Source organism: Epinephelus lanceolatus, chromosome 2 (genome assembly GCF_041903045.1).
Source record: "Epinephelus lanceolatus isolate andai-2023 chromosome 2, ASM4190304v1, whole genome shotgun sequence".
Taxonomy (NCBI): domain Eukaryota; kingdom Metazoa; phylum Chordata; class Actinopteri; order Perciformes; family Serranidae; genus Epinephelus; species Epinephelus lanceolatus.
Window position 1 is genome coordinate 27,999,343 of NC_135735.1, and position 23,769 is coordinate 28,023,111.

The 23,769-nt window shown below is 40.5% G+C and overlaps 1 protein-coding gene and 1 long non-coding RNA gene across 2 annotated transcripts; one reads left to right on the top strand and one right to left on the bottom strand.

The window, feature by feature from the left end:
- Positions 1 to 45: 45 nt before the first annotated feature.
- Positions 46 to 4,180, bottom strand: foxf1 (forkhead box F1). Its single transcript, XM_033621295.2, has 2 exons — positions 2,898 to 4,180; positions 46 to 1,714 (listed from the first exon to the last, which is right to left on the bottom strand). Exons 1-2 carry the CDS (start codon positions 3,874 to 3,876, stop codon positions 1,551 to 1,553), a joined length of 1,143 nt encoding a protein of 380 aa, XP_033477186.1. The 5' UTR covers positions 3,877 to 4,180; the 3' UTR covers positions 46 to 1,550.
- A 269-nt stretch (positions 4,181 to 4,449) lies between these two features.
- Positions 4,450 to 18,376, top strand: LOC117253696 (uncharacterized). Its single transcript, XR_004501416.2, has 2 exons — positions 4,450 to 5,112; positions 14,543 to 18,376. It is a non-coding gene; the product is annotated as an uncharacterized LOC117253696 (long non-coding RNA).
- Positions 18,377 to 23,769: the final 5,393 nt, after the last annotated feature.

Genomic DNA, 23,769 nt, shown 5'->3' on the forward strand with positions numbered 1-23,769 from the left:
TTTTTGCATCAATTTATGTCAACAACAACAATTGGAAAAAAAAAGTCCTGCTGCTTTCATGTTTTTATTGGGACAAATGCAAATGTTCTAAATATTGAGAGGGATAAAATCTACACCTGTGTGGACACCCCTGAGCTTTGTAGAATTATCCATTGGATGGAAACAAGCAGAGCGATGGTGGTGCTGCCTCTGATTTGTTCCGCCTTAATTGCTGCGTACACTCGTTACATAGAGGGCAAAAGACGAGTGACTTTTAAAACCATTTATTTAAAATCTATTATCATTTAATTATTGCTTTGTGCAAATCAGATTTGTTCATTTTTTTCTGTATTACTATAGTGAGGACCTTATTATTTTTTCCCTTTTTTGGCTTCAGTATCACTAAACATGAACTCAGATTACCCTTTTTTTTTAGTTTGGTTGATTAAATAATTGCAAGCCTACATTATAAATATTGTTATTTTTCTGGGGAAAAAAAACAAACAAAAATTGCGCCACTCTTTAAATTCTAATTTTGGGTTGATTGTGTGGTAGATATCACTGACGTTAGATTAAAAGTTTTTGCGGGGTATTTATTTGCAGTGTCCTCCCAAATTTTGGAATGAACCATGTGTGTGTGATGAAATCGATATTTTTTGTGGATTTAGGCTGAAACAGCCCAACAGATATATTTTATTTCTTACAAATGATTTGTTGTAATATAGCCCTAAAGATTAGCCCTCATTGATGGACCCTTGCTAATTCTCCTAACATTATGTAAGTATACAGTGCAGAAAAGTAATGGTCTATATCTAACACAAACGACATAACAGTGCTTACAATATATCCTCAAATTTTCATTTTAAAACAAATAACAAGCGTTCTGACAAATATTGCCAATACAGAATATACCACCTTGGCCAATTCGCCTGAAATTAAAATATGTAGGCCTACAGAATAAATAAAAAGATGCGCTTATAGGCTATTCAAAAAGTGCCTTCATCGTTTTTTTACACAGTATATATGGACATGTATATGTGATGTCCATAATTGTTCATTTCAGAATTCAACGCTGGTATGAATGTCCAAAAAAAAAAAGCCTCAGTCTAATTTGTCAAAGAAAATAAAAGTAAGAACTTTAGACGGAGAAAATGGACGTGTGCTTTTTTACATTGGCCTACTTAAAGAATAAACAAAAGTGTGAAGTGGTAGTCATCCGCTCTGCAGGACTAAGTACCAAACAGCAGCAGGGTTTCATACACCCAGTCTTTACCCCGCTGGTCGATGTTGATGGCATGAAAAAAAAGTATATTTTTTATTATTATATATTATTATTATTATCATTATGTAGTTGCGTTGTGATTGGCCTGTCTCCGTGTCTTTGTCGCTGTGTGTACAGAAAAGTAGTCCGGTCTACTTGAAGCAGTGAGCGCTCTCCATGGGCCGGGGCATGCCTTCATGTCTCTCAGTGGTTATTTAACTCGTTTTGTTCTTATTTTCAGTTCACCCTGCTGCATGGCTCAAGTCTGTGACACCGTCCTGTGGGCTGCAGGTTTTTGTCCGTGAAGGCATCACATGACGCAGGGCTTGATGTCCTGGTAGGAGACCTGTTGGTGGTGGTAGTAAGAGCCGCTGCTCGGTGAGTGCATCGCTGAGGACGTCATGGCGTTGAACGAGAAGACGAACTCCTTTCGGTCACACATGCTTGGAGACTGGGAATGGTACCGAGGAATACCTGCGGAGAGGTAGATTCAAATAGGGGTTAAAAAACAGTGCAGATCAGTAAGGTCACAAATAGTATTAATTAGACTTTAAATGTTGCTGTAGTTCTGAGAAAGCATCTAAAAATAATAGGATGATTAAACATTCATATAAATATTTCTGCAGGTTTTAATCATTTAATTAACACTTATTAATAACAGACATTTCCTCTTAGCTTGACTTTAATTTCATGGATATATTAGTAATAAAAGTATATAATAATATTGGTCTATATTAACTTGAAACCAGGCTGAATTAAATGTGTTCATCCCTAAACAATGCTGTTTTGGCACGCAATTTTTGTGCGTAAAAAGAAAACCCAACGTCAAATATTTTCCCCAATATTATTAATTATATTTTGAGATGAATTTTCTGTATTTAATTTGAAGAGGGCAGATATGGAGCTTCACTCAGAAACATGTGCATATTCCTCCCAGACCCAAAGTCCATTTAGCAAGCCCGATTAAGATTGTCAAAAGGGGGAGGCGGGCTTGCAGGACTAATTGACAGTGGCCCTCTTGCACGCCAGTCCCGGAGGACTCGGGGCCTCGGGGCAAGGCAGGCTGGTCCTGACCGCGCTTGTTTTTCTTGCTCGGAGATTGGCACGGCTCTAAACTGTCCCGGCAGACTCTCCCTTCCCTCTCTTTTTTTATATCACTTCCAGAAACTAAAACCATGCGAGGTTGAGTCCCTTGATACCTGGATTTTATTCTGTCATCTAGTTAAATTTGAGAAGATGAAGCTCACATTTTCACGGGAGAAAATAGGCGCTTTCTTTCTTTCGTCTCCCATAATGGAGTTCTTTGTAATTCTTCAGTTTTGCACAAAGGGAATAAGCCTGTATTTAGTGACAGCAAATTAAACGCAGCGATTTCCAAATAACTAATGTGAGGCTGCTGAATATTTCCATTAGACCCATGTTTGGCACAGGACCATAAAAATCTGTGACGCGCCAGGCTTGACCCTGCATAGAAAATATTGTTTGGACCTTCTGGTATTTAAATGGTTTCGCATTTGTGAGTATTCCTGCATTTTATTTCTTTGATTTCATTTTCTCACACGCGTTTTCTTTATACAATTCTCTGCAGTTTTACGCAGCATGTTGCATTTTAAGTAATTAAATTAGAGGTGAATTAGGAGCCTGCTGTTTGGCTTACCTTGTAAATCTGTAGTACTGTGCCCGTTCTGGTGCAGGTAAGATTGGTCTAGTGAATGTGTGGGCAAGCTCGGCTGCAGCGGGTTCGCCCCTGGATTACAAGGAGACAGAGGCTGCTGCTTTATGTAGGAGGCCCCGTTATTCAGCGAGGCCGAGGGGGCCGGAGCCCACGCCGAGGCTGAGCTCGAGTAGACAGGATGAGGCTCCATGACTCCTCCGCTGGTGAGCAGAGGGGAGGCGGAATTGTCGTGGTGGGGATAATCACTCCCAGTGGATCCTGTACAACTTCCCATGTAGGAATGTCCACTGTTGGTCGACAAGTGTGACATGGTGTGCCCGGACAGACCCATCCCTTCCATGTTACCTGCCAAGTGTCCATTCATCATCCCAATCCCACTGTCCAGAGACAAGCTGTTGGGCGGACAGGACAGGCCCCCGCCGCTCCCTTGGAAGTTGTAGGACTCGGGGATGTGGTTGAATCCTAGGCCGTTCATCATGCTGTACATGGGCTTCAGCGCCTGGCACTTGCGCCTGAAACCCCTGGGTCTCCTTCTGAAGGAGCCTTCCTCGAACATAAACTCACTAGCCGGGTCGATAGTCCAGTAGTGGCCCTTCCCAGGCCTGCCGAGGCCCTTGGGCAGCTTAATGAAGCACTCGTTTAGAGACAAGTTGTGACGCACGGAGTTCTTCCATCCCTGGTATGAGCCCCTGAAAAACGGGAAGCGGCTCTGCAGGAACTGGTAGATCTCACTGAGCGTCAAGCGCTTGGTCGGAGAGCTCTGGATAGCCATGACTATCAAAGCAATGTATGAATAAGGGGGTTTCTCTGGTCTGCGGATCCCTGCGTTTGTCTTTTTGGTTTTCGTAGTGGAGGAGGCGGTTTCCATCACCGCCGTCTGTCCGTGCGGCTTCTCCGGGGCAGACATCGGGCTGCTTTGGGCAGGAGTCTGCGCTGGGGGCTGCTGGACCTCTGCCGTCATTAGTTAAATTTAGTCTTCGAGATGGCAAAAAGAAATGATTGCTTTCCACCTTTCCAGCTATAAACCCGAAAGTTTCGATATTAATTCGCTGACATAAAGAGCCAAAAAAAGTAACAGAAGGCAAACTTGACGCACGAGCCAAAGGCGCGAGTGTCTTCTTAACTCAAGCTTCTTCCTTCTGATTCTGTCCTGCAGCAGTCTGAAGCCGTACCGCCTTGTACTCAGCGTCCGAAATGGGATAAGGAGCAGAACAGGAGCCGCTTTCCACTTCAGTTGGTGTGTTGTCGTGCGTCCGAGGAGCTCACTTTTTACTTATCTGTTGCCATCAGCGCATTGGAAGCTGGATGTCTTGGCCATCCTAATGTTGGGACCCGCCCAGTTCCCTCCTACTCCAGTGGTGGGCTGTAAGCATGCACATCTGTGTGCGTTCACTTTTCAGGGAAATGTTTTTTCCCCCTTCCTTACACTGAAATAAGGAATATATCTCCCGTATAGCCCACAATAACATAAATACCCTACTGGTATAAACTGTGGAGTAGAGCGAATTTTAAATGGATTATCATGTATTATGTGACCACACACTGATTGTACCTACACTGGACAGGGCCTTTAGATGCAGATTGTGATTGCATTGTTTTCTGTCTAACTTTATTTTATATCCATTCTATTTTTCTAAACCTGAATATTGATTATGTTTACGCAAACTTTATACATTCACAAACCTGCCGTGTAAATAGCATCTCTCCATTCCAGGCCACATGTCTGATGCACCAGCACGGCAAACAGGTCGTGTCTCTATTGTTATTAAACTACTGACATATTTTATAAAACATTTTTACTGTATGAAAAGTATTTACCAGAGAGCGTGCCCCTCATATTCAAAGCCACCCTCTTGATTTCTGTAAAAGATAGACAGGAACATGGGCAGGATGTTTATACAGCAGAATGTAAACATTTTCCCTGGCCTTCTTTAAATAAAAAATCAAGCAAAAGCCCCGTTAGATCAGCTAATACTCAATCTGATGCGATATGCCCGTCTGTCCGCGGCGTCCCCGTGTAGATGTTGGACCTTTTTTTACACATGAATATTGTTTGTGTAATGCAGTCATAATATTTACGCAGGGACGCAGGAGGAGTGAGGTGGAGGCTCTGCCGAGCTGTGCGCACAGAAACTCGGACGGGGACTTGAGATCGACTCCTGCAGGCAGTTCACCATCGGATCATCCAGTAATGAAGGTAAAGTGGATTTAACACTTTTCAGTCAGAATATCAGTGAGGCCGCTTTAATGACGCGCCACAGTGGATGATCAGTTTGTTTTATGTGACATGGTGTCTTATAGGATAATTAGGAAAACGAAGCCTTAATTATGTCCTAAGCTCCACAGAATGTTTTTGCTTTAACTGAGTTGTAATTCACTCAGAAGAAGATGCTTCTCCAGTGTCTGTTCCCAAATTCGAAACGCTTAATTTTGGATAGTTTTACTGCCTTTTACGCAGCTGTGAGGGAGAGCTACTGAAAGACGATCGGTCCATAACCTAAAACTGTTGACAGTAGATTGCTTATTGTTCCCTTGAGATCTCGATAGCCGCAGTCTGCAACCTTTTGCCTCTCCATGGGTTCAGTTAGTCGAGCTTGTTGTGCTTCTGATCTCTGTCGGCGTGACTGTTTCTAGTGGCTCGTGATGACTGTTGGTTTTGACACAGTGGAAAATAACACCGGAGAAAATAGTGGAAGATTTTTTACTCTGTGCGCAAAGCCAGACCATGTTGCCTGTGCGTAAAGGAGCAGCTCCTAAAATATTTTTTTGCTCTGTAAAATAACGTGACAACATGCTTAGAGGTTAAATGATATGAGAAGTATTTGAATCAAATTTTAATTTATAACTGAAATGTCAGTGTTTATTGATTTTTTACCGGAAATGCCCAGTCCCTCTTTTGTTTCAGGCGGTTTGCCACAGAAAGCGAGAAATCAATCCACTGTCAGGTTTTCATTGTCAGCCCAAAGGTGACAGACATGTCGCTGCTAGTTTTCGCTGTTGCAGAGGAGATTTAAACCCATGGATAAATGAATGTAAGTATTGTTTTAACCGGTGCCTGCTCGGCCACTCGCCTGGAGTGAGGGCCACACATTTATCAGCGTAGCAGACCACCCAGCGCGCACTGGGGGCAGGCGCGCTCCCGTCCTCCCTCTGCCCACTGCATTTAATTACCGCTGATGACTTCATTCCATTAGGGCGCTTTTTCTTTCTCACACGCTCAGTCGCCCCATGTCATGTTATTCTTTCTTTGTTATGTATAGGCCTATATATATATATTGAAAAAGTTGCATGTCCACCCAAAGCCGTGGTGTAATGTTTACGCACCAGTGCTGGATGGTGATGCGCTGCTCCGGGAGTGCTTCTTCCGTCTTCAATAAAATCTATAAAAAACAGTTGTATTTTATTAACTAAGATTCTAGTTTAATATTCAATAATAATGCAGTGATCAACCGGAAATAACAAGCATCATCAGAGCAGCAGATGCACTGTTGTGTGTGTGCCAGCTATGCAGTATGTCTCCAGAATTTAAGAATATTTCACAGGTAATTTTAACATATTTTAAAAGCGAATAGCTGCTGTAACAGCGTCGGTGGCCGCTCGTGTTCGTCATTACCAAGGCTTTAGTCCCGAGGTCAGAGCTTCCCCGTTGCTCCATCGCAGACGAAGTCATGCACTTTTCCATGACGTCCCATCATGAAATATTTGACAGCGCTGCATCCTCAGGAATGCTCGGCCACTTAGGTGGAGGTACACCGCAGAGTGCACAGTCCTGACAGGCTTTCCGGACTGTCTTACCGTTATTTAGTGCACTGAAACCAATTTTGGAGCCTTTAACATCACGTTGTTGCAGCGTACTGCAGAAAATGTACACATACATAGTTTCTTATTGGTTACGTTCCCCCGTCTGTCAACTCTTGTGCCATGGCGCACTGCGTCAGCAGGCCAAAAATATATAATTTAGGCATTTTCCTTGTGCAACCTGAACATTATTATCAGGCAGAATACTTTGATATTTACAGTGCGTTCAGGTTTGTCTTGTGGCGCTTTTTTGAAGCTTAATTTCATCATTGCACATTAAAATCTTGACATCACAGGCTGTGCTCTCACAGGCACTACAAGGCAACACTGTGCTTCATCGTGTGAACAACTCACGTCATGGTTAACTTCGAAATTATTGCTTATTCTAACCAATTAGGCAGCTCGGCGGATTATAGATCCAGCAGCTGCAGCGGTCAGCAGTGTAATTTGATTTGGGATCACAGAAACACATTGAACAGTTGGGGAGATGAGGCCCGGTCCAAAATGACTCAGAGAATTTTAAGTGTCAAACTTGTAGATAAAATGTTCTCTACATGCGAACATCTTTGAGAAATAAGCCAGCTTCTCTCCTCGGAGGGCCGCAGAGGGTCACAGAGAGGCCGCCGGGACTTTGTTTGGAGGACAGTGCGACAGAGTGATCGATCAACCGGCCTTAAAGTCATCCGACTTGAACTTGAATCAGGTTTTGAAGCAACAGAAACATATGAGAATCACGTACTCGGTTAGTGGAGCAAATAAGTTGCCTAAATTAAATGTTTAACTTATTTGTAGTGTACGCACTTGATGTCGTGTGTTCAAACGGTTGTCTTGAAGTGATACAATCTGGAAAAACAGATTTTTTTTTTTTATTTTAAATCACTATTATTTCCAATATATGAAAACGTACATATATTTAGAAAAATCCCGTTGGAGTAAAAAGGTTGAAATTCATTTAAGATGGCGGGTTTTACAAATTACATATGATCTTTATTAGTGAGGGCCTGCAGTTTCTAATCTTTTGATAATAAAATATAGATTTTAATGATTTTATTTATTCTATTTTCTCATATTATGGAGTACTACAAGTGCAAAGGATGAGCATGTAAATATTGTAACTCTAGATGCACACACAAGTGGCAAGATGTTTTTGCGCGGAAATACTGAAGATAAAAAAATAGTGCGTCTTAGAAAATAAACTTGTTCATCTCCTCTTCATATTACAGCAACTCTAAAATAAACAAATGCAATATTTTAAATGTTTAAAATATATACTAAATTGTTATTTTTGCGACAATATTTTTAATTACGCATTTTGAGTGTATACAAAACTTTTTATTATTATCATTTTATTTTCAAACAATTAATTTGCAGCTGCATCCTAATTGGTTTCCTGGCTCTTTGTCTCCGCAGTGTCGCCTGCAGTTCACTCAGCATTGTCGCTTTAATTGAAAACAGTGTAATGTCGAGGTGGGTACCCCCTCATCACTTTCCCCGCGCTGTAGGTGGCCGTGTATATTTTCGTTTAAGTGGTGTTTATGTGAACGAGAAAGGACGGGATTGCTAGCAGACCGCTGATTGCGCGCACCGCGTCTCTGCATGGATTTGAAGTGTATTTGATGGGCACCACCCTCTCCGGTAATCAGCTGCAGCAGAAGTGCGCTCGACGACTTTTTAATTCTCTTGGCGAGATATCTGCTCCGTGCCCCCCCGTGTGTGTGTGTGTGTGTGTGTGTGTGTGTGTGTGTGTGTGTGTGTGTGTGTGTGTGTGTGTGATGAAAGAAAGTAGTCCCTTGGCACAGCATCTCCACAGAATAGGCTGTCCGTGTTACTTTTCACAACAGTTTCACAGAGATGTCATGGAAACAGGTCTTTATGGGAATCAATACAAACTTATTGACTGTTAACATCCGCCCTGCTGAAGTGTCCTTGAGCAAATGACACAATTCACCCTGTTGTTTGACTCAGGGGAGGTTTAAATGCCCGTGCGTCGTGACGCAGGTGTCACAGTCTGATGGAAACTGTAAAGTGGTTATTAAGCTGATCTCAGATAAGTTTAGTTCACTGCTGTTATCTTTCGCCGCATTTTATTTGCTTAAAAAAATCATCACACATGATTCTAGCAGAGGATAATCCCTGGAACATTTTTGTAATTTCACATAGGCTAGAAAACATGATGATCAAGTTTAATAACGGGATGTATAATATAGATTTGGCTGATAACAACCTCCCTTATGATGTTTTTACATTATTATATTTCCGAATATTTTTGGACTAGGGGAGGTCTCACATCTAATAAATTATACATAAGAGTAAAATGATTTTTTGAAAGTCTTTCATTGTTAATATAGTGTCTAAATATTTGGCAGGAGTTTCTGTTATTTCTCATTGGTTGGCAGAATGCGGTGTCACGTGTTACCACCTGTCTGCTTCCGCTGCACACCTGCAGCAACAGCTACAGTTATTTGCAATCATATACCAGCTATAATTGATCATTTAGAGTGGTAGATGTTGTGTAAATATTGCAGACTTTTAATGAAACCGAATTTATAGTGGTTTAATCGAATATCGGATCAGTGTGAGATTTGGCATATTTGGCATTTCCACGTATCTCAAACCTCATTATCTTCCACAGCAGGGGTTATAAAATAATCTGTAAGCTTTAGGTCGTCTGGTTGCCTTTTGACATTTGTGTCTTGCATCATGGAGCATTCAACACAGTGTATTTATTTATTGTTAAAAACAAACCAGCGCTCTACAGATAGGAGTCCATTATGCCAAGACGCATGAGTCATCGGTGTAAACGTTATTGTGAGAACCCCGGCCTCCTCAGTGAAAACTTCACATCGTCTTCCCGCAACAGTCCCTGGTGTGCTATATTGTCAAATTAAAGATAGCCCACTCACATCACTATTTTCCTCTTCCAGTATATTCACCACTCTGTGACATGTTAAAGCAGATTTAAGCTTTCTGACAGCTGTATGTTGAAAAGAAAACGTGCCTTTCAGACAATGATTAAAAAAATAAAAAAATAAAGGCACATGTTCAATTTTTTCTGGTTTATTTTGTTATCATAGGCAGCACCACATAATTTGCCTTGAAGGACAGCAGTGGGGAGGATTTGGCAGGTCCAGAGGTTTTACAAATTCCAAACTGTCCAAATGTGGTTAGCACTTGCAGGGAAAATGTTCCATAATTTTCAATACCTGTTCATAGCAAATTGGTGTTTTAGCAAGTTGGCACTCTGTTTTCTGTGTGAAACAGGACAAAACACCCAGAGCATGAAGAAATTAAGAGTTGAAACAACGAAAAAATATATATTTTACTTTCTTCGAGGTTAGACTTCAAGGTTTAGACATGAGGAAAAAAACTGTGATTGTGGGTTCAGTGTAGGCTGTTATATGTCTGGTTGATAGACAGTGTCTCTTTGTATCCATCCTCAATTTATACAGTAAAATTATAAGAAAAAAATACCAATGTTTCTGAATATTTTAAGGTTTTACAATTAAATTGGTGTTTGGGGATTTTTTAGGATGTTTGGTTTATTGACAACATTCAAATATATTTATAAAAATACAATATGTTAGACCTCAGCAGGGACAGAATGATAAAGTCCAGCTTTTCTTCCCCTATTAATGTCTCCAGTGTTTGTTTATCAAAGTTTATTAAGTTGACATCAAATCAGCTTGACTAAATGTTGAATCACTTACATTTTTAGGTTCCTATTGGTTCCACTGTTATATTTGAGTGTGGTCTGCATATCTATTTTAATTTAGAATGAGCAAAAGTAAAATATTAGATGTTTTAATTTGAAAGAAAGGGATTCATTTAAATTTAATATTGAGTATTTTAAACTAAGACTCTTGGATTGCTGAATAATACTGATATTTCAAAGGATAACTTTTCAGAATTTCTTTTTTAAGACATTTAATTTTAAAATTACCTTATACCATAATAATCAAATGAATATATATATTTTTTAAAATCTAAGATTCTAATAATAAATGGAGTTATAATTATTTTTTTTGATGCATGTTGAGTTAAAGCAGCCATGATTTCTGCTCCCATGATCATCGTCAGTGTAACCACAGCTGTGCAAAGTGCTGATAATTAACACGGATGACAAATATGTTGTGCATTGCCATCCAACTCTTTATTCCCGGAAAGAGTCCAGTGAAAACACACTGAAATGTTCCATTAGATGCCTTCAACACCGCTTCACTGCTCCTCTCCTCTCCACTGTGGCCTTTCTAGGAAGACTCAGTCCCACACAGTGAGTGGGAGCCTGTTTGGTGCCCCACCCTGTGGCCCTGCACACCTCCCAGGGCCGGTCCATCATGGTCTGTCTGATGCAGGGAGAGACATCAATAACAAGAGCTGAAGCAGAAACCACAGTGGAGAACACAAAAGAGAGAGGGAGGGCAGATGCAGGCCACAACCGGCTCTGCTGCAGGTTAGCTCCTTTGATACAGCCTTAATGGCAGTTTGATGGGTGCACATGGGGCGACATGGGTTTATACGTACGTGTTTACATGCGCGTTTACATAATATCTATGGTGTTTACGCACAGCCCACTTATTCTTTTTTTCTTCACTCTGAAGGGGGATTTTCCTGTGGCAAGCTGCTTCGGAAAAAGCAATTAAGAATTCCCAAACAGTACACCACAATGGGAGATATCATTTGTGCAATGTGTGTTCCATGTCCCTCGCAGTTTTTGTCTGGAATGGCTTGGCTATTTTTAATCTGTGCACAACCGAACCCACCTACAGACAAACCACAAATTGAATGAAGGGGAGGGGGATGAGTGGGCATGGTAATTGCCTATTGTGGAGCTCAAACTCCTCTGTTCTGCCATAAACAGCTTTTGGTAGTTCACAACTTGATACCCAGTGCTCCAGCCGGTTTGAAATTAGGGCATATCCTCATTGTCTGTGGGAACCCATAGCCTGGCAGTGGTTGGAATCAGTCAGGAATGCTTTGGGATGGTAACTGGATTCGGTTGTAATGCCCGGCTCTCCACAGTGGAACACTAGGGTGGGAAAAAGGCCGAGAGCATTTCCTGAGTGAAGGGGGGTCCCAGTGAAGCATCACACGCATGGGCATCATGTGACAGGGATCCTGCCAGGTTTTAGCCTATGATCCCGAGCAAAGAGAGGAGTACAGCTGTGGGGGAGGTGTGGTGGGTGTGGTGGGTGCTTTGGGCAGTGCCAGGGAAAGGAGAGGACAGGGAGAGGCTGGGAGCAAGACAAGAGAGGCACAAACACTGTAGCTGTTGTAGTGCATCTTGTCAGAGGCTATAGAGGAGGAAGTTTAGTGCAAAGCTACTGTCTGTATCTGCATCTGTTTATATCACAACATTTACATTCATTCCTGAAGTAACTGGGCATGCACTGGAAGTTGTTGGAAAATCACAGTGTAATTTTTTTTGCTGTCACTGATACTCTGCGTACATAAATGTTTAAGTTTAGCTGCTCACAAAATATGGAAAAAATAAAATAAAATTATAAAGCATGTTGGAACCTCACCTTCAAAACAATGAAAAAAGTGTAAGTCTAAATAAGATCTGTAACTGATAAAGCACTGGATAAAAATAGATACAACAGTAGATTTTAACAGCTGGAAAGTCTTGCTACACTGGGTCATATTATGTGTGTGTTTTTTTTTCTTTAAAAGCGAGAGGTTGTGTACATTGTTAAAGAAAACCAAAATAAGGCTCGTCTGAAGTGTCTGTGATTATAAAACATGTAAAAAGCTCTCTCATCCAATTTGCAATGACCTTGAACTTCAGCTCACTTTACCATCTAATGTCAAGTTGCACAAGGCGCCAGGCTTCAGTATCGTCAATGTCATAGCAGCACCTGTGCATAGTGTCAGAACTATTAATTTATTGATACATATTGATTCTGAATATTTGGAACGCTTTCATTACTCATTTTCCACAGCATCAAGACTCCACTACAGCTGCTTTCTCGCGCTTTCTAATTTTTAATGCTGTTCTCTGCCACTAATCAAGAAAAGAAGAGTCACTGTCATCATGTTATACCCCTGTTATTTTTATCTTTTAATAAAAAAAAATAATTTTATGCCCTCAAATGTAATTTTCAAGGTATTCAGAATCAGAATCAGAATCAGAGATACTTTATTGATACCCAGGGGGAAACTGTTTGTTACAGATGCTCCATACAAGAGTAGAAAGATAAATTGTATAGTGCAAAATTTATATAGTAACCTATCAAATATATACATATACAGTGGCAAAAATAGATAATAAACAGAATATATACAGTAAAGGTAAAAGTTAAATTATTGCACAGAGTAATAACACTGTTAGTTATTGCACAGATTATTGTATTAAGTCAGCAGTGAACTGTGGAATAAATATGATATGTATTGTATGTAATATGCATTGTATTGAAGTGTAGAATTCCAGTATTGTTTCAACACTAGTACAACTTGATTTTAACTTGATCCTGCACAGCACACCCAGTTTAATTAAAACCAATGACAAGTTTTTTAGGATGACACACTGAATGTCTGAATAATGAACTTAAAGCTATCTACACCTGTGTGTTTTTGGCATGTTGCTTATTTGTTTTACATTTTAGAAATTTGCATTATGAAAAGTGATGCTGCCTGGGTGACAAGCAGCTCCTGTTTGCACTCTACACACAAAAATAACCAGGATGACTTGATGCTGATGAGAAAATCTTTGGCAGTGTGTTTGATGTGTGTGAGTTTTGATTTGAGTGAGTTATGATAAAAAATGAGCATGCTGTTTGTATCACTTAAGAGCACATTATCTCCTCCTCTTCGTATTCATTCACTAGGACTAGAACAAGAAAGCCTTTGTTGTCATTGCATAGGAATACAACAAAATCACTTCCCTGGTAAAAATGTATTTTATAAATTAATGTCATCACAGCAATTCAGCAAATATGATTGTGAAGAAGACTGTTTTGCTTATGACAATAAGTGTAGGAGGACTCATGTTGGTGAGAGTGTGTGTTTATGGCCCTCCACCTGTTCTTCTGTTACATCTGCATACGGCTGCCTCATGCGTACATGCAGATTCAAATATTGTCACTGTGTCTCTGCCTTTGGTTTTGTGTGCCTGTAATGGCTCTCTATGTATTTGTGTATTAGTCCATATGAGAATGTTGCTGACTAGATATTTGTGCGTCCAGACTGGTGCTGTCGACCAGACGTTGCTCCCTTCGGCCTGTGTAAATGTTGTGATGATCTTTGGAGGAATTTTACCCTATAGTTGTCAAAGCGCTTTTTATTTCCACCTGCTACCGGCCTATTTCCGTTGGTCTGCTCTATAACAATGGCACTGGGAACGCTGTGGAGTGCAAAGTGATTGATGTTGGACTGTATTTGGCCCTTCTTCAGATTGGGGCCTGAAAGGAAGTGGCTGTCCCTCCCTTCCACCCCGACTACCCTGCAATAACGCAGGGCTCAAGAGGGCAAAGTGCTGATCAGGACTTTCTTAGACATGCCATTTTAACAAAGTGCCAATCAGCCCAAAAGACAAGTTGGCGGCTGCACGTAAACAAGATTTCATGGCTTATAAATCAATTTGCCACTACAAGCAGCAGAGTGAAGTTAATTTATGCCACACAGTTGAAGCCAACAATATCCCCTCCATCTTGTCTCGGACCATCACTCTTTTTCTGGTCCTGTCTGGGGTGAAAAGAGATACAGCCTCATCACGACTGCATTCTTTCCATTTTGCTGAAGAGCAGCGTGGCAGAGAAGGTAATCTATCACCCAAATTGTCTGTCCTTCTCTCTCCCTGTTTCTAACTGTGTTTCTCTTTCTCCTTCCTCCAGGCTGGAGTGGGCAGGCGTGCGGCTTTGGCCACAGGAAGCTGTGAATTCTTTGGAGAATGGAAGATGTCTTATGGGGAGACATACTGGCCTCCACCCACCCACTCACCACCCCAAAATGACACCTGACCCCTTCATGTGTTTATATCAGACCATGGAAGTGAGAAATAGTGATGAGTCACTCTGGCTGTGTGTTTACACTCCGGAGTCACGCAAGGAAGGAAATCAGCCACGGTCTGCTAAAAGTGGCGAGGTGAGAGAGAATAGCTGCAGTCCCCCAGAGCTGCAGTGATTTACCTCTCAGAGCCAGAATTTGTTTCACGTCATCCCCGCTGCGAAGACTTCAGACCAACAGAAAACAGCAACATTAGCAGCGCAGTGGACTGTTGTCGAGGAAAAGGCAGCTCTGACTGCGGCAAGGGCCAAAACAAGAGGTAGTCACTGAGGACATGCGTCTGTGTGTGGATATACTGTATGTGTAAACTGAATTTAGGAGAAAAAGTTTCCGTCAAGGACAGGCAAAACACATGTCACTGTCATAGAATAAAAACCTGTATGTCCACACATCCCAGGAAACCATTTTTTTTAGCTTGATGATAATATTATATATATGTATATTATAATATACATTTGACTGTGTAATCATCTTGAAACATTTTCAGAAACTTTTCTACATTCTCAATTTAAGTTAAAAATGAAAATCACTAAAACTAGAAATGATATGTACTTACTTAGATTTTCTTATTACCATTGGTATACTATATTGATATCAAGATTAAAAAAAGCCTTAAAGGTTCTGCATGCAACATTCAGAGCATTATAATAGCACCAAACACGATTATTTCCTATGTAAAGAAATAGTGGATTAATGGCATCCTGAGCAGAGAATGAACTCACGCTTCCTCTGTCTGTGTTGTTATCTGTGTTTATCTATGGTTTGTTGTGGTAAGCCGGTCTGGCGTGTATGTTGGTGCGTGTGTGTGTGTGTGTGTGTGTGTGTGTGTGTGTGTATCCCCTCATCACAGCTGCTTTGCACTGCGCTCACAAGGTGGTTACTGCTGATATTAGCACAGCGTCGTCACACCCACCCTCCAATTCCCCCAGGTTATCACCATTTCTCAGTCAGCACTGTTGTCTTTCTTTATCACTGTTTATGGAGCAAGCACCATTAGCTGCTAGCTGCTAGCTCAGCCACCTCCATGTTGAGAATCGTGTCCAGACATATGCTTTGAATCTCACATAGATTCCCTTTAAATCAATTAATTTCATCCACATTATACATTTCTGGTTGTGATTTCCTGCAAAATAGATATGTAAATCACATACTCAAAGGGCCTAAAAAACACCCTAGTACTTAAAATATATTTTATCCGACACTGTGTCTGTCACAGGTTTACCTGAGACCAAATTTAGGGGAAAATAGTTTATGTTTTGATATAGAAAAAAAAGTGGATTTTATGAAAGCAGGCCAGGAAGAGTCACTCCTGATGATCCCAGTGAAATCCTGTTTATTATTTTTTTTTTTTATAATAACAAAAAATACATTACAGGTTGTAGAAATCCCCAAATCACGAGTCACTTTATTGGTTTGCACTATAATAAAACAGGTATCACATTTTCAGCCTCTTCATCTTACACATCATCCAACAGTCTGTGCAGCAGTTTATATTGATAATGTGCCTTAAAGGTTACTGTGTGTTTTATGGCCCTAAAGATACATTATTATAAAGATAATTTTCTCATTGCAATATAAAATGTCTGCCTATTGCTTTGCGTTCCGGAGGACTTTATTTTCATTGTAAGGTGTGTTTACTGCGGCTATGACCAATGTTTCAAACATGGTGTCATTGTTGTCCTCCGCGACTTTAGATTTTAGATTGCACAACTGTTGTTTTCAAGAGACAGCTGCAGTCACTGCAGTAGCGCTCTGTAAATAAAAGTGACACTTTATTTCTTTCCATCATTACATTGGTGCAAGTAACTTCATTGCCGACTGTAGCGAGTATCCTGTTACACACCCCCATGCGCACCGCCACAATGAGAGAGTCAGCAGCTCTTATTTTGGCTGATCTCTCCTGAATTGTAAGTCCTGTCAGGGGCTTTGATTGATAGTTGTGTTTATCACCATATTATTAAGTAATCAGGCTCCACCACAGCTGGGCCTGAAGCTCCTTAATTCCAGCTAAAGCACACGGCTTCATGCTAATTAAAGGTTTGGCCAAAGTGTTTATTTTTGTGAATTTTTTTAAAACAATATATAGTCTGTGTTTTTATGTGAGTGCTCTGATTGTTGCATTTGTATCCTTCAGAACCAACATTCAGTGTTTTTATTGTCATTAGAAAGATCATGGTTATTCAAGGACAGTGGAGGGAAAATCGTGCTGCATTAACTGCATGTAGAGTGTAACAATCTCACATAACTTACAGTTTTACATGACTGTAAAACCTGCAAAATGGCAAATAACATATGTACAATGTAGTACAGTACAGTAAATCCGCATATAACATGAAAGGGTCAATCAGTCTCTGTTGAGTGTATCAGCAGAGGTTTCTTCTCGCTTCGTTAATAGAGCCTGCGGCAGGCTGCGTTTGTGTATTCCTGAGGTAAACACAGTCATGGCAAAGTGGACATGCTGCTGAGTGTGTCCTGACTGGAGACAGAGAGCACTGTGGCACTGTACTGACTGAGACACTGGCAGCTCTCTCGAGGCAGAGTTAATGTGATGAATGGCCATTTGGTAATGGGCCATGTATTAGGGTGGAATAGCTCTTTTAAAAGCTCAAGCTTGAGCCGTTGCTATGGGCAATTTGATTCAGGAATCAATCAGGTGGCAGATGTTTCATGTTGGATCAGTCAACTCTGTCTCGCTCTCTCTTTCAACCGAACCAAGGAAGGATTGCTTCCATGTAGCAATCAAACGAAAGTGTAAATTCACGCAGGCAAAAACAACAGTGATACCATATTGTTTGAAAATTCCTCGGCAAAAACAATTAGGCCGGTTTTAGGAACTGTATACATAAACTGATTGATCCTTAAACATGATGAAAAATGGAATCATATTGTTTTCTTTAGGGCTGTGAGCACTGTAGGATCTCTCACGTATGTGCTTTACTGTATGTGCTTTTTGTTCAGCCCTAACCCAATGTCAATGTCAGCCAGCCAGAATGTTACTGAACTTATCAATGAGTAGCTGCAGTGTTCTTTTTCAACTTTTACACATTGCAGAAATTATTGTACACATTTCCAGCAACACAAATACTTAAATTTGTGTGTCTTGTACATTCAGATCTGGGACTTTCTGCCCACAAAGTGAAATATAATGTGGAAAGCCTACAGTACAGTTCTTCATATCCCATACAAATATTTGTATGTTACCAGAGAGGTTTAGATGTGTTAATGTAATTATCGAAGTGTTTTGTGCAATAATTGTTCACATATTGCCTTTGGTATTTTACTGTAGGTGTCCCTTCCATCATTAATTTGGTAAAAGAAAATAGATTTACCTTAAAATACACCTTATTCATAATGTGTTTCACATTGCTGTTTTCAGTGGTGTGGTGGTAGTTGATGAGGTGGATGTACTACTAAGTGGATGCGTAAGTTACCAAGGAGGAAGTGGGTATATTCTCCTCTATATTCCATTGATTTTTTGGCTGATAGTTGGGTATATTGTCAGACAGTAAATGAAGTGGGTATACACCTGCGTATACCCTCCACTACACTACTGGCTGTTTTGCAAATCTGTTCTGCTGCTACAGTGTTTTTGACATTGTTACCATTGGAATTTGTATTGGTTTTCCATTTTCATTACAGCAATAAAAGGAAATTTGGACTTGGTGGTGGTGCATGTTTATATTTCTTCAGGTCTTATTTGAGCAGGTTCTCTATGATGTACTGTATACTACTTATTTTGCCTTCCCAGTTTCCCTTGTGCCAGGTTTGTTAAAGTCTCATTTAAAGCAATCCAAAAATCAGAAATCAATATGTGAACACACACACATGTACACAAAACATTCAAGACATGACAGGACTCTGCCATTAACTTAGACATTCATTGTGTCTCTGAGTAAAAGTGCAGATGATGCTACACATGCAGTGAGAGAAGTCAAACTGAACTGAATTAAAAAGTCTCTTTTTGTATAATTAACATTCCTCCTGCAAATTCTTTTATGTGTTGCTAAAGTTAAATTTAACTACAAAAGTTTCGCTCTTTGCCAAATTCAAGTCAAGAACCACTTAAGGACCTTCTGATGAATTCCCTGTTTTTCTGTGGTGGTGTTGAGACACATATGATAAACACAGCCAGGATACATTCAGCAATATCGAAGCTGTTGGTGGTCCCGTTGTTTACTCCACTGTCATAAGTTTTCTCCAACAACCAAAGGGTTATGGATCACTGGTCATACTGTCTACATAGCGAAATAAGTAGCCACTACTACTCAAAGATGATAATCAATAATGACCTGTGTCTGATCCCTGATGGGCTTAATGGCTGGAGCCCAGTTATCTCAGTCTGACCTTGGATTTCGGCTCGGCTAAAAGTGGATTCACATTCAGTTTTTTTGAAGAGGTCATGTGAACCAGAGGCGCTCAAACATGCTTTAAAAAAATCTCCATTTGAATGTCGCCATGTAGATAAAAGAGGATCTGATGAGCGTGTTTACACTTTAACATTTTATTGGTTTTGTACCACAGAGATGGAAATAAAATTAAAAGTGAATCAAGGCGATGCAGCACTGATCTCAAAGGTTTTGTCTAAAATGTTTTATCGAGGGGGAAAATAGTTAATCTGGTGTTAACACAAGAGTCTCTGGAGCATTTCTCTCAAATCTGGATAGCGGTAGATTTTGCTTCTTGCCTATTATCACTTCTTAATATTTAACTGTGACACATACTCAAGAGGTGAACTTTCAGTGGATCCCCAGAGGCCATAATTAATGTGCGGATAACCAAAGGCAGTAATATGTCTCATATCATTTCTCTGTGTCTAAACAGCCTTATCACAGGTGTTGGTAAGGACAGACAGATGGACAGACAGACAGCCACATGGTTCCACTTTGACGTCTGCTAATTCCAGGGAATCAATCCTAAATGACACCTATGGGATACACAGAGTGGATTTCCCTCTGATGCAGATTGGTAGTGGTTTGCAGATGAAAGACAGTAAAATAAATAAAGCTGTGGCGAGCAGGCAGAGCTCTTCTGTCCACACAGTACAACCATAATGGGATACATACTGACATGAGGGAAGAAGTGGAGGCCTGCTCCTGTTTTCACCACTGTTGCTACGGAAACGCTGATGAACCACTGCTGCTACGGTCCTGAATATCTGTGCTGACGTTTGTTGTGAAGAAATATTCAGATTTTTTAATTTTATTTCAAAGCGTAACAGAAGGTTTCCTCACAAGTGGAATGATAGTGATTAGCAGAAAGCAGCTCTGTTCCTTGGCACCCATTCGGCCTGCTCACCCACTGCTGCTGATACTGTTTTAATCCTAAAACGCTTCATTAAATCAAACTCAGCAGTATCAAATTGCTTTTTAACCTCCTCCAATCAATCTTTTCATCAGCTGCTGTGTCTGTGGTCGGCCTGGAGTAAGAATAGTAATGGTAAGACAATACTGGCTTGTCTCATCCTGGCTGAGAAGTTGCATGATACTCCCACAAGTTACACTGACCTCCTATTCCCCGATCTGCCAGTGTTAATTCAACTTTGTATTGTGTAACATTGCAAGCTAGCTGGGAAGCTTTTCCAATTGTCTCTGCATCTTGTTGTTGAGGAAGGGTAACTTCACTACTCTCCAACATGTACAACAGTGTTTCTCCATGTTTTAGTGTCTCAGTAACTAATAGGAACAACAATTATTTAAAATAGGTCCAGTGATGAGGAAGACTGCTGCAAAACAGGCTGCACAGTATTGAGCAATTGACGTCCATTATAAGTGCCGATTTTTTTGCCACTGACAGGCTCAAATTGTTATTTTAGGTGTCTGAAAATATTATAGAGAAGATCCCTGCATAGGTAGACCTTTCTGTTAAAGATAAAGATCATTTTTGTTTATCAGAAACAGACCCAAAATCATTTATGTCAAACCCACCAGACTCAATTTAAATAAACTTTTAACTTAGTTATTTCAATTTTATCATAGTTAAACACACTTCATTCAAATTCCACAGAAACAAAATAAAACTAAGGAAGGCCATCTTGGTTCATCCTTTCACTATTCCAGCAATTACCAACTCTGATTTAGTTGAAATAAACCCTCAGTTAGATGTGAAAATATGCCAGCTGTATACCTGCTAAAATGACTGCTAAAATGCCTTTATTTAAATGGAGTCTGGTGGCTTTCCAACAGCGATTTCAAAGCTGTTTCTGGCGAAACAAAAAGGATCTTACTCTTTCAAAAAGGTCTGACTCTGTAAGGATCCTTTCCATAATGTTGTCAGACATTTATAATAACAATCTGAGCCTGTCAGTGCCAAAAACAGGCACTTTTACGGATGTAAATTGACGGTGCGCAATTGCCCATTAATGTGCAGCATGTTTTGCAGCTGCTGGCTGCAGGGGTCTCGCTCAGTATTGGACAAATTTCAAAAATTGTTGTTGCCATATATCACTTAGACACAAAAACATGTGAAAATAGGGCTCAGGTTGAAAAATACTGAAGTTGCCCTTTAAAGTCCGACACTGCTCAAAAATGTGTTGTGCTCATTGTCACTTGGAGCTTTGAGCTTTGACACCAGACCACAGTTTTTAAATTTATCTGCTGATGGGGGAAAGTGTCCTTGTGCTCACCTTAAATCTCAGTTCACATGTAGGTAGAGTAGCGGTTCCCAACTGGTGGGTCGTAGTCCAAAAGTGGGACTCACAGGCCCATTCTGAATGGACCACAAGTGACTCGCAAACGTGTCAACTATATAAAAAAAACCACACTTTTTCTTAAGTACAGTGAATTTCAAGCACAGAGCTTTTATCATGAAGCGCAGTTTCCTGGTGTAGAGTGAGTGACTAATGGACACCTACTTGACAGAGGCAACACACTAGTTCAACGACCTGGCTTAACGCAAGTATGACGCTGAATGTATTAAACTGTGGGACCTCAAACTAAAGACTAAGGAGAAATCTGGACCCAATGGTTGGACCAGTTTGGAACCACTGACGTAGAGCATGATTTGGTGACATCACAACTAGTTTGAAAACCACTGGTGGTCCAATATGCAAATTACACAAGTATGATGAGAAAACTTCGACCTCCAGTTCACATAAACCAAAAATAGACTGTTCAATAGTGTAGGAGACATCTTGGGTGCAGCAGTTACACGTTGGAAAAGAACATTTGCATATTCATATATTAAATGATAGAGAAAGAGTAGATGTAATTTCCACTAGTTAATTGAACATGTTTGTGGAAAAGCCATATCAGACAGAACATTATTATTTTAAGCAGAGAATTTCTTTATGCATTAAACATGTCGCAAGGGGATCCTTACAGTGAAAAGTGACTCTTCTCTCTTCAAAAGGTAAACAATTGTCCCACTTACCGGCTCACATTAATGAATGCCTGTTTAGAGGCGCACAAACGCTCTTAAAATAGGGGCATTATCAAGGTTTTGTCACTGGTGCCACTGAGGTGATTTATTCAGATTCTGGTCGACTCCCGTCTGATGCACTTCAGCAAATCACAGCCTGAGGTCTGGCTAACCCCACACGCCACACTCATCTCTGTCTCCCTCTCTGACCCCCACACAGCTCACTCTGACTGGGCAGCACAGATATCACCCAGGGGCGTTTTTAAAGCTCAGCTGACCAGGAGTCAAGCCACCCTGTCTTAAAGACTCCCTGCAATCATATTAAAGGGGAAGACCACCTAAATTTAGACCTCCAATATATTATTTTCATGGTTTAGGAAAGCTGGATCAATATTTGCGAACATGAGCTACTCTCACAGTATAAAGTCTGAAATTGCTCTGTAGGCAATGAATGGAAAACTGATTTTGTGGACACACAAATGTTTGTTTTCTTTTTTATATCCAATGGGACAGAAGATTCAGATTGTTTTTCTGATAATAAAATGAAATCTTAATCCTAATCTTATTTTTCCAGTAGACTCAACTCATCATATACAACTAATACCTGTTTGCTGATCAGAGCTGTGAGTTTTTGTAATGATTAAGGAGTCTTTGACCACCAGCAGTGCTGTGTGACCCAGGGGCTCGGGGTGATAAGACCTCCATAACTCTACTTTATCCTCCTGCTCATTATCAACCTCAATCCCAGATCTGCTGTGAGCCCTCAGGCTGCAGCAGGACAGACTCCTCTCCACCTTCCATAGTCCTCGGCAGCCTGAAGATTACTGGAGAGACACACAGGCTCAGTTTGTCTAACCCCAAACACTTGACAGCTTCTTTCTGTGGGAGGCAGGGTTAAACATTGTGTAGTGCTCAAAGACCGCAAAAGAAGAAGAGTTATTTTGATTGGCAAAAGGGATAATTAATGAGGATAATCAAAAACAACATATTTAAATCAGAATATGATCTGTATTTTATTTGTTATTTCGGCTTTGGAGTATGAGAGTGCAGAGGATTTTGGAGTAAGTTTACTTTGTACTTCAGATCTGTTTGTTGTCCTGATGCTGTCCTTCTCTTCCCATCACGATCCCAAACATTATGTATTAGTATCTCACTCATATCCTAGAGGGAGACATGAACAAATCCTCAAATCAGTTCATTTATGTCTTAATTGTAAAGGGTTGAATAATGTTCAGAGCCACACATCTGGACTGACGCCTGACCGACAGGGCTGCTGAGGCTGTCAGGTTGTCGGCTCTCCCACTGTTGCTTTTTCCCAAATTTAGCTTTTTTAGGTGTCTCATTTAGGAAAACGTACAGGAGTCAGTAGCTGAGGCCGAGGAGATGTGTTAATATTTGAATATGAGAGCGCTTTCTTTAAACCTCATGCTGTTATTCCTGGCCCTTTATTCCTGCTGCACGGCCACACAGTTTTCATCACATTCTGTGAGTGGCAAAACACTGGACTGTTTTCATTTGTTTAACTTTCATGTCACTGGAAGAGGATTTTTATTAACTGAACCGCCATTCCATCAGTGGCACATGATTGATGTCTTCAACATTTAAAGAATCATAATGTAGCAGTCTTCTGAGTAAAATAAATTGTGCCTCTTTGAATTGTATAGAAGCTGCATCCTAAATGAAACGGTGCTGTGTGTTT

Bases quoted from the DNA above. Each gene is read 5' to 3' on its own strand.
- foxf1 (XM_033621295.2), bottom strand. From the start codon at position 3,876: ATGACGGCAGAGGTCCAGCAGCCCCCAGCGCAGACTCCTGCCCAAAGC. The intron at 1,715-2,897 runs GTAAGCCAAACA...ACCTCTCCGCAG, and splicing joins CAGTACTACAGATTTACAAG to GTATTCCTCGGTACCATTCC.